General features: G+C 39.1%; 1 protein-coding gene across 2 annotated transcripts in view; it reads right to left on the bottom strand.

Moving 5' to 3' along the window:
- Positions 1 to 758: 758 nt before the first annotated feature.
- grm5b (glutamate receptor, metabotropic 5b) overlaps positions 759 to 16,595 on the bottom strand; it is a 92,546-nt gene continuing 76,709 nt past the window's right edge. For both annotated transcript variants that reach the window (XM_082501980.1, XM_082501981.1), the window contains exons 16-18: positions 15,997 to 16,179; positions 15,259 to 15,425; positions 759 to 9,887 (exon numbers count right to left, since the gene is read on the bottom strand). In XM_082501980.1, the coding sequence (XP_082358106.1) occupies positions 8,798 to 9,887; positions 15,259 to 15,425; positions 15,997 to 16,179 (1,440 nt within the window). In that variant the 3' untranslated portion in view covers positions 759 to 8,797. The remainder of the gene's footprint in view (positions 9,888 to 15,258; positions 15,426 to 15,996; positions 16,180 to 16,595) is intronic.

A 16,595-nucleotide genomic window follows, 5' to 3' on the forward strand; every position in this document is an offset into this window, starting at 1 on the left:
TAATGTTTGTTGACTATGTCACGACTGATATTTGATGTGCTTAACAAAGTCAGAATACCTACTGATATTGCATCATTCTGCTTTTAATCATAATAATATTAATATGTTTCTATTTGTCATAGATTTGCTCCATAATAGTTGCTGGATGCTGAGATTCAGTTTTAGTGCACCTTTCATATTAAAGAAGATTAAACCTGAGGTTATTGCTGTCCTTTTATCCATTTGATCAGATCATTCATTTATTTCATTCATTACTTTTTATTTCATTACTTTGCACATTCACAACAAATCCTGTAAAATCGATGAAACTGCTGTGAGTATTGTAAGTCTATAAACGATATGATTAAACATCCATTTGTGTCCACGTCAACACCTACGGCCAATTTAGAATCTTAAATTAGCCCAGCATGCATGTCTTTGGACTGCGGGAGGAAGCCAAAGCACCTGGAAACAACATGCACACTCATAACATACAGGCACCATGCCGGTGCAAACCTTCTAGACACAAAAAACTATTTGTTGGTATATTACTTTATATTCAAAAACAGGCCTGCTGACTTTTCACTATTTATCTTGCAGTGACCCCTTTAATTAAAATTAATTATTTCACTTAATGCACAACTATTTTTTTTCATATTATATGTACAAACTGTAAATCCAAAATAATATATGTAAAAAAATGTCAAGATACAAGGAAGTCAGTCATATTTTTTAATAACAATTTCAATATTGATTCAAAGGTACTTTGTAGTACACTTACACAATGATTATCAATGGCATAAAAAGAAAGACTTTTTTTGTCATTTTTTCCCCCCCACACAAACCACACAACCCTTCTCCTCTTGGACTCCACAGCACTGCTGCATGGTGGTCACATTTTCTGAAAGGTACCAAAATACATGTGTTATAGCCCAGTGAAAAAACCAAACAAACCATATGTGACTCATATGTGCAAGTTAAAGACTGCTCTGTGCATTTTTTCCATGTTGAACTGGCTACTCAGGCTGTCTCTTGGTGCCCAGCTGGTGGGCGTTTGACTACAGTGAGTCAAACTGGTGACTTTTAAAAATCGACCAGTTAATGCCAAAGTACTGTGGCAGCACAGTGTTTCTGCCGAGAGGAGATATGCACAACAAAAACGTGAATTTGTACGTTCCATCATCACCCGACGCAGTTACAAAAGTAAAGAGATATTTTTCTGGTATGTCGATGTGCAGCGAGTTTACAGCTGCCTTGTGTTGACCTAACTGCTAGAGCTCACGTTGCTTCCCGGAAGCACAGGCTTCAATGCTTGTGATTGTTCGGTGATCCCTTTAATGCATCTGCACTTCCTGCCTGTCAACTCATCTTTGTTCATCAGCTTTTCCCACTTATGGCACCAAGGAGAAAAAAAAAGTAAGCAGAGCAAAACGGCAGTGAAAAATTGGAGGCATAGGACGATGCATGCGCTCTTAAAACACAGATCACCTATAATGTGAACATATTTCTGAGGAGGTGTGTCCAGATTTGTGCCAAATTTAAGCGGTTTTGAAATGGAACTTACTGGCTAATGATTCGATCATACAATGTTAACTGTGCTTTTTATTGCTCAAAAACAACAACAAAATTCATCCACACTGGATGTCAATTTGAAGCCTCTCTCCCCCTGGCTATTCTTAAAAAAAAAGAAAGAAAAAGACCTCCCTTATTGTTTGTTTTTTGCTATACCCTTTAACGAAAAATCTTTTGTTTTATTAAAAAAAAAAAAAAAACAAGAAACAACTGATTAACACTCCCACTCTCCTTGTTCTTTTTTTCTATTCCCCAGTGGTGAAAGATCAGCCCAGAGAAAGGCCTTCATGAGAGTAATCGTGAGCCCGATTGGAAGAAGACATAAAGATGAATTAATTGGGAGATGAGAAAAACTCCGCTTTGGCTAAATCTGTTCCAGGTCTTCTGGGATCCTTTAAAAAGCCTATGAACAAAGCTCCAGTGTCAGCAACAAACAAGTGTGGAATCCAGTCCCACAGACCTTTGTGTTTGTTGCGTCTGAGGCTGGGCTAAAACTAATTGAGTAATAAAATCTGCCGTAAGCAGACACAAACAAACTCCTCACATCACTTCTCGCTAACCCACAACAAAGCCACTGAGAAACAAACTGTATTTTCCAAACAGCCTGAACCACATATTCTTATATTTGACACTTTACACAACTGAATGAAAATAATAATAATGATAGTCAACCATCCAAAGATAAAACCATCTTTCATTACATACATAGCATTGAATTACATTCTAGAGTTCTTAACATCACGAGTTAAATGAAAACAAAACAGCAAAAATAAAGTCACACTTAAAAGTTTTCCACTAACAATCGAATCCACATGGGAGGATAAACACTGCCATTTTCCATTAGGAAATGATCAGTTTGATCCACTGTTATCATATCAAGATATTGGCACAGGTACACAGCTTATGAAAACTTTTCTTGCTGTTTTTTTCCAATAACAGATTTAACTGTGGTTCAGTCAGATTTTTCTCAGTGTTTGTCCACCCATTCAAAAAAATACAATGAGAAAAAGTTGGCACTGAGTGGAGAAGCTCGAATGAATAGTGCTGTGAGGAACCTGGGGTTACATTGCAACTGAAGCTGAACTTTTCCTTCATATATTGTTAATAAATAAGAAAACTCATTTACATCCATCATAAATCTTAATTTTAGTAGCTATGTTTTCGTCTTGAGTACCTAAAAACCTCTCAGTATATATAGAAAAAATATATTTGGTTCTACATACTCAGTACAGATAAATCGGCTCCTTCTGTTTAATTAGATTTATAATAACCCATCATCTTTCTTTATCAAAATGAAGCTTAAAGTAGACTGCTCCAATGAGCTTGGCTGAATAACGATTTTGATAAATCTGGGATGTAAAGAGACTGGATGATGATGAACACAGGCCCTTCATCTATATGCAGATGAGCTTCCTTTGTCAATAAATGAAATGTATTTTTCTTGCTCAGAATATCAGACTCAGTGTTCCAGAAAAACACAAAATGTTTATACTGGCTTATAAGCTTGTAAAAAGTCACTACAACAGATCAGTCAGCAATCAGACACCAACGCCTCAACTATCTCAAGTGAGCAGTAAAAATGTAAACGTCACTTCTGTAGGCAACATTCATCCTATTTATGTCACGAACGCTCTAGTGTCACACACTCTACTGCAAATAGAACCTCATCAGAATTTGAAGCAGGGGCATTAACAAGGATTTTACTTGTGTTTTCATGTCCACTGCGGTGATCCAAGCTTAGATTGACACAAATGAGGAATATAAAAAACACAATAATTACAGAGGAAGTCACCGTCACATGGTGTGCTGTTCAGAGCTTGGTTTAATTCTCTGGGTGTAAAGAAGTATATTTCATAAATTCCGCAGCCTCCTGCTCTGTATGTGAAACGTTAATGCTCTAAAAACAACACTGACCTGGTTAAAAATGTATTTCACTTCCTTACAAATCTTTAAGCCACATAAATAAATACTCAAACTTCTCTTTCATTTCTTATCAGTATAATATTACAACCTAACCTCTTAGTATGAATTATTCCTCTATACTCGGAACAACATTACCACACTGACTACCTAAATACCAAAATATCAAAATGCACATCCTCCAGTAAAAAAAAAACAAAAAAAGACAAACAAACAAAAGCAACATGAGACCAGCAGCTTCAGACAAACATACAAAAATACAGTCACTGATTTTTAAGACATCTAATTTACCACCTTCAGCGCTTCGGTTTTCAGTAAGCCGATTGCAGCAAAAGTAGTTTCATGAAACGCTTCCAAAAAGCCAACATTCAGGATGCTGATATTCATCTTGTAATGTTTTGTACAGCACAGTTTAGAGTCTAAATGCTGTTATTTTATCCTGAAAATGCAATCTAGCTTTCAACTCAGTTGGTCGATCATTCAGTCATATTGAGGAATGTTTCTTTTTTGCAACACTACTGCAGGCCTGAGAATTATCTTGAAATAATCAGTATCAATTTCTATCTCTGACTTCCAATAAGAAAGCTAAAATAAAGAGCAGATAGAACTACTTATAACTATATAACTGCTTGTGAGAAAAAGAGAAGAGGGCTTCGTTGCTCTCTGCCTCGAAAGATTTCACCAACACTTTTAAGAGTTAAATTATTTATAACATCCACTAAACTGCACTCAGACTGGTGGTCATCACGATACAATATAAGTGCTATAGTGACAAAGCAAACCTCTCTGGACATGCCCTGTCAGAGTACACAACCAAAAGTCTGTGTGGTGTTTACATAGTAAACATTACTCATTTTTTTTCCCCCTGTTACCAAATTAAATAAAATCGCTAGCAAGGCAGTGAGAGAGGCTGCTCCGCCACACAGCACTCCCAGTCAAACTCATCCCTAATGGAGAAATAATGCTTTTTCTCATGCCTCCCTCTGCAAGAGTCAGTGGTGAGGGTCAGCTTAAATGCACCACTCCTGGACCTCAGAGTGAAAACCTTATTCTGTTCAGTAGCAATTCAGTAGAGTAGCAAACGTTTAAAATTGAGGCTTTCCTCACATTATGATCAACAGAGGAAAATAAGCATCGCAGGAGATTATTATATATATTTATATCTGGCTCTAAATCAGCATATATGGGTTGAGAAGCAACAGGAATCGTCCTGATAACAGGTCGACTGATTTTATATTTTCATCCAAAAGGTATGAAAAATGACTGTGTGTCATTTTGATCGGCAGCTGACCGCATCTGGATTAAAAGATATTTTTAAGCGCAGGGATTATCAGTCCAATTCTATAAAGTGCATTTATCAGACTTAGTCGACACATTTTGCGGGGACATCAACAGGAAATCAAGATTTTGCTGAACATGGTCATCACCATTATCAAGAGAACAATCATTAACGGAGTTCATGCTAGATTATTGTGAGCCATCATGTTTGGGATTCAGGAGGCAGGATCGGGTCTGGTTTTCTGTTGCTTGCTCTGCATTTGTTGTGAATTAGAGTTCCCCAATTTCACCTGGAAAAAAAATCCCATGATGCTAACTTTTCCTACTGTGTAATAATTACAACATACTCTTAAAACCTACGTCTGTAGATTTAAGGTGATGTCACAGAACTTAAAGAGAATAAGATAGCAACTGATGCAAGCACTGATCCTGTCTTTTCTGCAGGGGTAGCTCTTATGCCTTTTTCAAGGGGGGTGGATAACACGCAGTTGAAGTGCTGAAGCAAGCTCCGTGTTACTCTATCGCCGCATTATACGGCATATTAATGGGCTCCTCCCAAATAATAGCTCAACAATAGGGCAGGTTAATTTTTAACAACAGGTCAGAACACAGATTATTAAAATTAAATGAGTAGTTGTAGCAGTAGTGATGCAGCAGTTTCAGAAGAAGAGGGGCGAATTTTGTCTGACATTATATTCATAAGATCTTAGATGATTTATTCTTTCTCATATACAAAAACCTCTGAGCAATAATCTGAGATTGTTGTTGTGTGCATGTGTGTATTTTTCCATTTGGGAACCAAAGAAAAAAATATTTTCTTGTTTTGACTTGGATGCATACCACTAAGGAGACACGACATCAGGTTTATGACTTAATAAACCTGTTCACCCCACACAAAAAGCAGCAAAAAAGTACAACAAATGATGGCACCAACAGTTAATGTCCTTACCGATTTAAATCTGCAGCCATGTCTTAAACAAACTGTACTCTAAACTGAGTAAGTAACACTGCAAAAATAGGAAATTACCCCCCATTTGTTGATTATTTGAAATCAACAAATGTCCTAATTTCATTCGATATAGATTACAAAATGCAAAGAAAATTTTCAACTAATCTCTCCACCCTCCTCCTGGTTCAATTGTCCTCCACAGAGTAAAGAATGATGAAAAAGAACCAGAAAACAGTGTTTTGATTTGATTTAACATGTGCACCTTGTGTACAGATGGATAATATTGCTTTTACACTGGAAAATGTGGAGTATTTATATAGAAAATATCCAAAACAATATAAATAGTTTTACATTTAAATCTTTTTTTAAGAAACCACGTATTTACCCACAACTGAGTAAGCTAGACCCTTCCTAACCCCTTTGGCACAATAGTCATATTAATATTATTATATTGTATGTATACAAGACATCTGAATAGGAATGGTCACTCACACATTCAGAGTAGTAACACAGTTTCTGTAGTCGTAACACATATTGGTACTGTATGTTATAAGATAGCTCAAAAAGATCTTTTTTCTTTTTCTTTTTTAACATTTGCTGATATGTAAATAAACGTACTTTCATCTGAAACAAAACAGAACTGTCATTGCATGCCCTTAGTATTTACAGAGTCATTTTGTCTGAGTTTGTTCTTGCTGGCTACTGTAGAGCACAAATTCGTAAGTAAACTCAAAAAGGAGGAACCAGACTGTGGACTATCATGATGGACAACAATGCAGCACTGATTTTTGGTGTGTTGTGTTTATCAACAGTCCAATTAGTAATCGCTTTAATGGTATGTGCACACTGTATACACGCCACATGAAGATAAAATGTATTTAAAAAACTGCTCGTGTTGTGTATGAAAACCTCCTGGTTTTAATTTTTTTTTGTATTTGTGTTTTTTGCTTTGCTTTGCAACAACTGATTTTCTCGGTTGAAGGAGCTGAAACAAAGCCAAGGCCTTGTTTCTCAAAAGCATCTTAGTAAATATATTCAGTGGCACATTTTTCCTCCAGGTACAGGCGTTGGCACATATATAAGAACACTCTATTTAAAGGCATACCCAAAATCTTAAAAAGCCAAATCTAATCTCCTACAAATATATGAACTACCGTTGCCAAACACTTTGAGTTCACTCACATTTTCCTCAGTCTAGGATATATGGCACGAAGCCAGACTCTAAAGACTAAACCGATGGACTTAAATTCTTACTGAAGTGAGAATACTGACGGCATGAAGCTACAGGCGGTAAAGAAACAACTAGCCTTATTGTCTTGGTCTTAATTCAATAATTAAAATGTCAAATCTCAAAAACACATTGCTATTTCGTAGGGGATCATTTGCATCTTGCTTCTATTTAACCATGACTTCCTGAAGTATTGTCATCACCACACGGTTGCCAGGCAACTAACAGAGACTTCCTACATTTACCTGACAGATAAAGCATGAGAGTGGTATCGATTGCCTGCTCTTGTAACCGCAGCCAATTTTCCACAATAAGGAAGTATTCCTTTAAGTCAATACTACTTGAGGTCTGGGTAATTTTCAAGTCTGTGTTTTCCTGGATCTGCATCACTGACATTTTTATTTGGCTATACTGGATGTCAGTCATCATCAACAGTCAACCAGTATGGTCTTGTGAGACTAACAGTAATGTGGCAGCAGTGTATTAAGTAAACCTAACATTTAAAAAAATCTACCTAATGCTCAATTTTTGTGAACATCTTTGGTTGTTCTGCCACCTTTGTTTAAAAAATAAAATAAAAATCATAGCACCTGAGCAACAGATGGACCTCATAGTGGCTGAGGAGGACGCTCCCCAGCTTGAATCTATCAATTTGCACCCACTGACATTATAGATTGCCGTGATTTCAATTAAACGCATTCAGAGCACTGTCTGTGATGAAACAGGACGACTGTGTCTTGCTGACATATTGTATAGAGAAAATGTCATGACTGGGATCCAGCTAAGCCTTGCAAAATGCAGTGTTAAATGTCACACATCAACATTCAGCTTTGAGATCAGACGTCTGCCAATGATCCACCTGAATCTCATTTAATGACTAAGATGTTTATGGTAAAACAAGGCCTGGTCTTTTCAGTCCCTCTGTCGTCCTCTTTCTCAAGTCACACACAGAAAGCTACAAAAGGTTTGGTCCCAACAGCTTCAGGAGTCATGTAGAAAACATACATTCAAACTTCTGAAGAAAACTCATTGGAAGAGTAGAAAATACTGAAATGATCGCAGGATAAAAGAAAGCCGTGAGACAGAAAGGGACCAGGGACATAAATAGCTTAGATTGGGAAGCTGAATAAATGAAAAGGTGGTTCTTAACATAGTGCCTGTATATGTTAACACTGTTGATGCAATGCACTTTGTCAGAAGCGTGTTGGATTTAATAATCAAAGAAAAATCTGTAACCTCATACATATTTACAGTGTTTCCCTTACATTGTATTTGTATCAGTGTGCCCACAGTTGTGTTTGTCAATGTGCACCTGTGTAAATGTGCCTACGAGCCAATGTATGTGCCCTTGATAGCCTCTGACGATTCTTATAGGCTGAAGGAGTCTTTATTCATCAATACTGTTTGCTGTCATGTTGCCATCACATCTGATTAACTAAGATACAGTAAAAATACACTCACATTACCCCGCACACACGCACAGACACACACACACACACACACATCCACAGTCTCTAATTAGTTGATAGCCAAGTTACCTTAAGGCCACTACCCTAACTTCAATGATGAGTAGCCTCAGACCCTCACAAATGATCCCTGGCCTTACTGGTGCCAAAACACTTCAAAGTTATAGTGGCCAATTTTGCAGTTTTCCATCCACATTCGTGAGAAACGGCAAGAAAATACAACATGGGCAAGTTTCTTAGACTCGCAACTCACTGCAAACATGTAAACACAAACACAGTTTGGTGTCTTCACCAAACTTGTCCTACATTTGTCGGGCAAATGGATTTGTCTACCCATTATCTCTTCTGTTTACAAGCTGTGTTGTTTTTGAGTGCTTTTCTTCATTTCTGTGATTCATCTCTGCCTCACAGTGAGGATGAACTCTGGCTGTAGTTTCTGAGTGTCAGTCTGGTGTATCTGGGCGAAGGGGGTGAGGGGGGAGGGTGGGACGGGACTGGAGGGAGACAAAGACCTGTCTCAGAGACAGGTGAGCCACTGCTGGAAGCCAGAGAGTCACGGAAGGGTGACGGAGGAGTCAAAGCGATTAGCTCCTCCTCCAACTCTGCCCTCCTCAGAGGGGAGTCGGTGAGGCAGGTGAGCCGACCCCCTCGCATGGGGGAGCGGGACGGGGAGGCCTGGGAGGCCTGGGAGTGAGGGGGTGGCAGGGGGTAAGGTGAATGAGGCATAGAGTGAATGGGACAGCCACCCCGGCCTCCAAAGCTTGATTCAACAGGAGGAAGCGGCTGGACATCAGCGTAGGTGGTGAGGGTCGGGGGCATCTGGAGTTCACGGGGTAACAGATAGGGGTCGGCGGGATGAGGAGATGGAGGTGTGTGTTTCTGCATGTGTGAGTGTGATGGGGAGGACGAGAGCATCATACTGTTGAGCTCCGTTATGTTGGCAGTGAAGCGGTTAACCACACAGCTGATCTGATCCATCAGTGAACTCTGGGGCTCCCCTGGGCGATCGTCCACAATAACCAATCTACCGTCACTCCCTGTAACAATAGAGCCGCTGCTGGGAGGACCGCAACTGCTGCCGCTGCCGGCGCTGCAGATGCTGCTCGGATACTTTGGAATACTGCCCATCTGAGGCTCCTCTCCCGAACTCGCTCCTATTCTCTGGCTGACTGTGCTGATCGGTGAAGGCGTCTGTGGCCGGTATGTGATCGAGTAGCGCTCCTCTGCTTCTGAGAGCTCATACAGGGTCTTGTCGGTGACATTGTCAGGATGAGTGGGGAGAGAGGCCATGGACGGGAGTGAGGGCAGAGGGACATGTGGTGGCAGGTCAGCCCCACTGCAGTAATGTTCCTCAGGGGTTTTGGAGAAAGGCTTAATAACAGCAGTCTGATTGTTCTCTTTCTTCTTGATGTGGAATGACAGACGCTGCCACAGGTGGTTCCCACGTGAACTGCTGCGCTCTGTCTGTGCCCACGACACTGATTTACCATTGGAGCTACAGAAAAGGATGAAAAAGAGACAAGAGAGTGATGGGGAAAGATTTCATTTATTTTGTGCATGCACCAAGTTTGACAGAAGGCTGTCTAAAGGATTATAAACATTTCTCTTACTTCTTTGAACTGAAGACACATTTTTCTGGCATTAATAATAAGTATTGTTTTAATATTCTACTCAGAGGATTTGCTTGTGGTTCTGTTATTACTGTATGGCACACAACACTGTATATCATTCCAAACCCAAGATAGTACTGCTAAATAAATTTTTACATTTGTTTATCCTACAGTTCGACTCATTATGCTGCTCATTAATATTTTAAGTCTTTCTTGTTAACAGTCGTGTGAAAAAGAAAGGTAGAGATCTTGTATGAAACTAAGTACACCCTTACTGCTTCCACAGGAACTAAGATGATAAGTAGCAGCGAGGTGTTGCTAATCAAATCCACTTGATTAACTGATCATTAACCATTGTGAACAATTCTTTTAAAACAGAAGTCTTGGCAGCACATTGCCAAGGAGGAAAATATCATCAACAATGCTCTTAGTTGTACATTTGTTGGTGCCCTTCAATCTGGGATGGTAAAGAGACCATTCTCAAACAATTTAAAGTCCTCCACAGTGAAGAAGAACTAACAGACATTCAAAACAATTGTCAGTCTTCCCAGGAATAAATGCCCTGGCGAGGTGAATATGTGCCAAAACCCAAGAGCTACATCTCAGACTCTAACATTTAACATGTTAATTGAGGCCTTTAAAGTTAATCACACCGCAAGTAGAAACAGACTGAACAAGTATAGCTTGTTTGGAAGGGTTTGCCAAGAGAAAGCCCCTTCTCTAAAAACAACATAGAAGCACAACTTTACAAACTTGCATCTGAACAAATCACAAGACGATCTGAGAAAACTCATATAGAAATTTGTGAAAGAAAGTGATTGAATCATACAGTGCATTTAGTACTTCACAGGACTGTTTCTTTATCACATGTCTGTGTTGATTAGTACTGTTAGTTAATACTATATATAAAAACGTATCCAAATGGAGCCTTTACTCGGACAAAGAAACCAGTTTGACTTTATAAGCGTAGTAATTTAAAGCTTATAAAATCAGTAGCTTGTTCTTCAGTGTTCTGTCAGGTTCTTTCATCCTGCTTTTATTTCTTCCTCCAGCTTACTTTTCTCCCCGCTTCACATCAGTCACAGCGCTTCCACCCTCTTACCACCACCTCCATCCCTTTGTCAGGTTAATTAGTGTGATTAATCTAAAGTTGAACTCCTGATTAAAAGTCACACCGCCATGGCTGGGAGTGAAACGAATTGAAATCACTCTGGAGACACACACACACACACACACACACACACACACACACACACACACACGTTGATTGAGCAAACCTGACAAAGCCAAGAAAGAGTTGATTATCTTATCTTAAATTAGATATAAGATTAGAAATAGGGGTTTTGGAAGGCTTCTTGAGGGGCTACGGTTCTACCAGAGCCATTACAAGAAGAGAGAAACCACTTTAAGAATCATAAACAGAAGTTACTAAAACAATATAGAAGTATGAGCCATCCATGCCACCAAAAGGACAAATATTTGCTTTGAAACTAGTGGAGCATCATCAGTGGTGATGTTGCACTGAAGCAAGTAAGGTTTGCAGCTCCACTGGAATTTGCAAATCAATTATGATCAATACCTACACCCTTACAGGTTTGTTCACACACTTACTCACACATTTGTCTAAAAGTGTGATCATCTATCATTAACCCTTTACTTTGCACTCACTGAAATATTAGGAAATCTAAATTCAAAAACCCTACAATGTTTTTTTAATTACTTTTGCATGTCATTTGTGTGATTATGGCGCAGATCAAGTTGTTACATATGAATTCTGATCTGTTACAGTTTTTTCTGAATGCTTAAACCCTAACTGTGATTCCTGTAGCACAATCTCTAAAACTATTCAGACTTATAGCAAAACCACTCACTGAGTTTGCAAAACTAAAAGCACAAAAACTGCTTTGCACTCAGTTTGCAATTTTGTAACACACACTTTGCAAAACTGTAGGCACAATTCACTGCACAACACTCAATTACCAAATTTCCAACACACTCCTAGCAAAAGTATACACATGTATGGCTATCATTAACACTAATTTGCCAACTGTCTGGCACACTTTCACATGTGAAAACTTTTTTAGATAATTAGTTCACTTTGCAATCAGCCTAAGCACTATAATACAGGTAAGCTGTGTGTGCGGAGTACAATGGAGGGAGCAGAAAGAGTGAGAAGTAGAGGAGGCCGAGGAAGAGGACGTGGAGGTGAAGAAGTAGGATGAAGAGGACGACAAGGACAAGGAGGAGCAAGAGGAAGACGAGGAGGGGGGAGAGGAAGATGAGGAGGGGGGAGAGGAAGGGTAGGAAGAGTAAGAAATAGAATTGCTGATGACATCAGAGCTACAATAGTGGACCATGTAATCAACCGTGGAATGACCCTGAGGGTAGCTGGCCAACGGGTCCAGCCTAACTCGAGCCGCTACACTGTAGCAAGTATCATAAGGACTTGAAATGAGAATCGGTTAGCACAGTCACTTCGCACAAAGATTTGTAGCACTGCCATATGCCAATGAGAAACACACCAATACCATTGATGTAAAAATACTGAAATTGTTACTTTACAGAATTGCTAGATGACCAGATGCTGGGGGCAGAGGAAGCATGTTCACTGCAGACCAAGTAACCCATATAGTCATTATGGCGATTGCAAATAATCCTATACTTGGAAATAAACACTTGTGTTTGTTTTGATGTACTTGAAGTTTGGATCCCTCTATGCTTATGGATCTATGACAGAAGTATGAGCTCAAACTGACATAGCCTACCTTGTGCACAGAGAAAGCAAAGGCCAGATGTGTTTTGTATTCATACCATCAGTGTGCAGTTGGCGCATTGTGTGTACGAAGGTGTGAAGAGTTAATCCAGCTGTGTTTGCTTTTGCAAGAGAACTACAATGTTTTGATGATTGGGTGACAGGTTTTCTTATTTGTGTGAAGAGTTTTGCAAAATTAGCCAATAGTTACAAAAAATGTGCTTAAGCAATCAGAAAAAACTGTAATATTTGTTTATGTATTTTTATTTTTTTGCACTAAGTAATCCCAAAATACAAGAATTTGTATACACACCATCCACTGATACACATACAACAGTAATGCTAATCTACTCGGTCTCCTCCATTTGGCCACAGGTTCTCATCCACATCACATCTTATGTCATCTAGGGCAACACACCTAGGAAAGAATCTTCTGGCATGCCAGGATTGAAGGAGTTGAAAAATTGAAGGAGTAACACCTGTGTAGATGTTCATCTACAATGAGAATCAGCTGTGGCTGGTTAAACTGCATTTTTAGATTTAAAATATGTTTCAATAAAATATTGCTGTTGGATTTTGCTGTCTTTTTAAGTTTTGCATTGTGTTATTGTTTTGGCCATAAGTTTAACAGTTTTGAAAACAGTATGTAAGCACATGCAAAGTGTCCTGTACGTACAAAGATTTTTGGCAGTTGTTGTGTCTGAGTGAGAAAATAATTCATGAAATTTGAGAGATGTAGTCATTGGATGCATTTTGTGCCAAAACAATGATAACTGGTCCACATAGACTTCTGTTGTGCTCACTGTGTGAGGAGTTTTGCAAACGTGACCTAAGTATTGAGAAATGTGTCCTAGTGTCTGTAAAAAACTGTAAAGGCTGGACAGAAGTTACGAAAGATAAGAAATTTCACAGAATTAAGGTAATTTAGATTTTATTTAAATCTAAATTACAGATTGAGAGCAAACATCAACTTTTATCTGAAACTGACTTTTTTGTTTTTATGAAGGAATCAGCTTGTTGATGAGAGCTGGGTCTCACACTACCCACAGAGGTAACAGCAGTTTATATTGGAATAGTCCATTGTGTCCAAGCCTCCAAAGAAAGGGCACAAGATAAAGACCACATCCTAGAATGTACTCATCTTCTTTTTGTTGGATAATCACCTTGAATTTGACTACAGTCACTTTCACCACACATATTACTACTGTGATATCTGTGGGCATCCGAGGAAGAACATTTGGCACATAACACCACAAGCCATCATGCACCTGCTCTCAGTGCAATGAACAAGGCAGGAATAGTTTGACCACACAACACACTTGCTGCTTGCCACTGCCAGATTTGGCTCCCTGTGATGTAAGGGAGCCAATTTTTAAAATGAGACGAGCAAAATTCAAATCACATTTGTTTCTTACTTTTAATGTTTGGTTTCCAAACTTTAAACCTTTCACTGAAGATTTCAGGTTTATCACTATTTATCAGAACCCACTGAAAAGATTCCAGGTAGAACATTTATAAAAGTTTCCACCAGAAAACAAAACTGATTCATGTATGGGGACAAGTCGATGAACCCTGTTAAGGTCTGTTTACTCCCTTAATTTCTGAGAATGTCCTGAAGGTAAATCCAGTATTTTTCCACAGTTCAGACATCAGTCAAACATGTCTTTTCTGTTTCCTCGGGTTTGCTGGACTCATGTCTGTATGTGTCTGTTCAGTTTACACAATGACAGCACCTCAAAGGCAACAGTTTCCAGCCCTGCACTGAAGAGACAGACAGCCCTCTGCCAATTATCACCGCCCACAGAGGATGACAGGACCATAAGAGAAAAGGGGAAGAGCAAAGTAAAGCGAATGAAGAAGGAAACACTTGTGACATTTCATATAAGAGTGTGATTGAAATCTTGCTTGCCAAGCGGGGTGTGCTGGAGGAACCTGCTGACAAACAAAAATATTCCTTGTCTATTTTTTCTCCCCTTTTCATTTCGGGCAAGTGGCTTTGCGTCACTCCCTTTGTGTCTTTTGATCGGTTCCTTGTCACTGTAGATGACTTGTGGATGGCCTTAAGCAGGGTGTGAAAGCTATTATGTCTCTTTGATCAAACTACTCCTTTACCCTTTTCTTTTCTTCTTTTCTTATCACTTCCCCTCTTCATCTCTCTTTCTCTCTCTATGCATCTTCTTCTCCATTTATAATTCTCTTTTTAGTATTTTCCTTAACCCTTCTTCAGTTCATTCCAATCTCTTCCTTTGCTGCATCTCCATTAGGCAATTGTCTGCAGTTCATGTCAGGGTCAGAAGAACAGTCAGGCAGACTCGATGGAGTTCAGAGAATCAATCTCTTAGAGAGCTTAAACACACCGACACACACGTACATGCACACACCATAAATAGTCTCAGAGTGCGCTATTGGAGAAATGGTGCCTTGGAATATAACGGAAGAGCAACCCGGCATTAACCTGGTCAACAAGCCTCTTGGGTACACACAATCCACACACGCAGAAATACCTGAGTGTCTCTCCAGTGGAGCCTCTCCGTTTCCACAGGTTAACCAGACTGGAGGAGCGGCTGGCAGCTGAGGATGATTTGCCATCGCCCACATGCATGCGCACCACCGTGCTAGTGGTGAAGGCACTACGCACATTACGCTCTGGTTTAGCCAGAATGATGTACACCTGATGGAAACGGTTAGATATGAACAGTGACTACTTGTTGTCATTTACTGCAAAGATTAACGGCACTATGCAAATTTCTGGAGAGACTTTGATTGCGTTGGCTACACAAATTGGTCTTTTAATCTTTTTTTTTAGAATAATAATCAAGCCTCTCATGACTCACCTTAATATTCTAAACATATTATAAAAAGAAAATTCTCAAAAGAAGCTTCTGCTAAGTATTTTTGATTGACTGAATTTCTTGTTTAGGCTTTTTTTTTTTTTTTTTACTGTAGTGACACTGTACGAGAAAATCTAGATCCTGATATTACAAGTGCTGAAACATCTGTGATTAAAATATCAAAAGAGATGTTCTCTTGAATCTTAGCATTTATCTATTCAAATATTTGACTCAAATTCTCACAACTGGTGGGGAACTACAGTGAGCTCTGTTGCAATGGTCATTTGAAGCTTAATGTAGTTTATGCACAGATTTAGATAACAACTATAGTCGGATTTAGGTAATATTCATAAAAACAACAGACAAGCAATCAGAATGAAATAAAAAGCAATTTAAGCAAAGCAACCTTACCTTGGGTACAAACATGCAGCACAGAGCCACAGTGGCACTCAGGCTGACACTGAAGCACATGGTGATAATTTTGTAGTTAGAGCCAAAGTAGATGGGTACAAATGCCAGCCAGATAATACAGGTGGTGTACATTGTAAAGGCAATGTACTTAGCCTCATTGAAATTAGCTGGGACGTTGCGGGTCTTGGAGGGAAAAAGAAAGAGAAGCATAAGTAAACATTGCTTCATTTCCCTTCACAATTGCTGTTGTGCATTTCGCTGTGATCAAGAAAAATAAAGCAAATGTAGACATTCTTTACAGTATATACAGCGATACACACTCTTAACCCCTTACAGTTGTCATTTTATTGCTGGCCACACCGATCTGTGCGAGTGAATTAGGTGAGGCATTTGGCCTGCAAAGTTAAATTGGTTTACTCAGCTGCTGTGTTTAAAACTCGGTTAATTTATTTGTTTGAAGTGCAGTGCATTTATCTTCTGTCTCTTTTTACAATTCTGCTCTCATACTCCGCAGAAAATGGATGGCCGCTGGTCATGGATAATCACAACATTGACTTTATAATTTGATTGGGGTAACATAATTTCATTTACTGCCGGCA

This window comes from Aulonocara stuartgranti, assembly GCF_965226115.1.
Source record: "Aulonocara stuartgranti genome assembly, chromosome: 14".
In the NCBI taxonomy this organism is placed as follows: Eukaryota; Metazoa; Chordata; class Actinopteri; order Cichliformes; family Cichlidae; genus Aulonocara; species Aulonocara stuartgranti.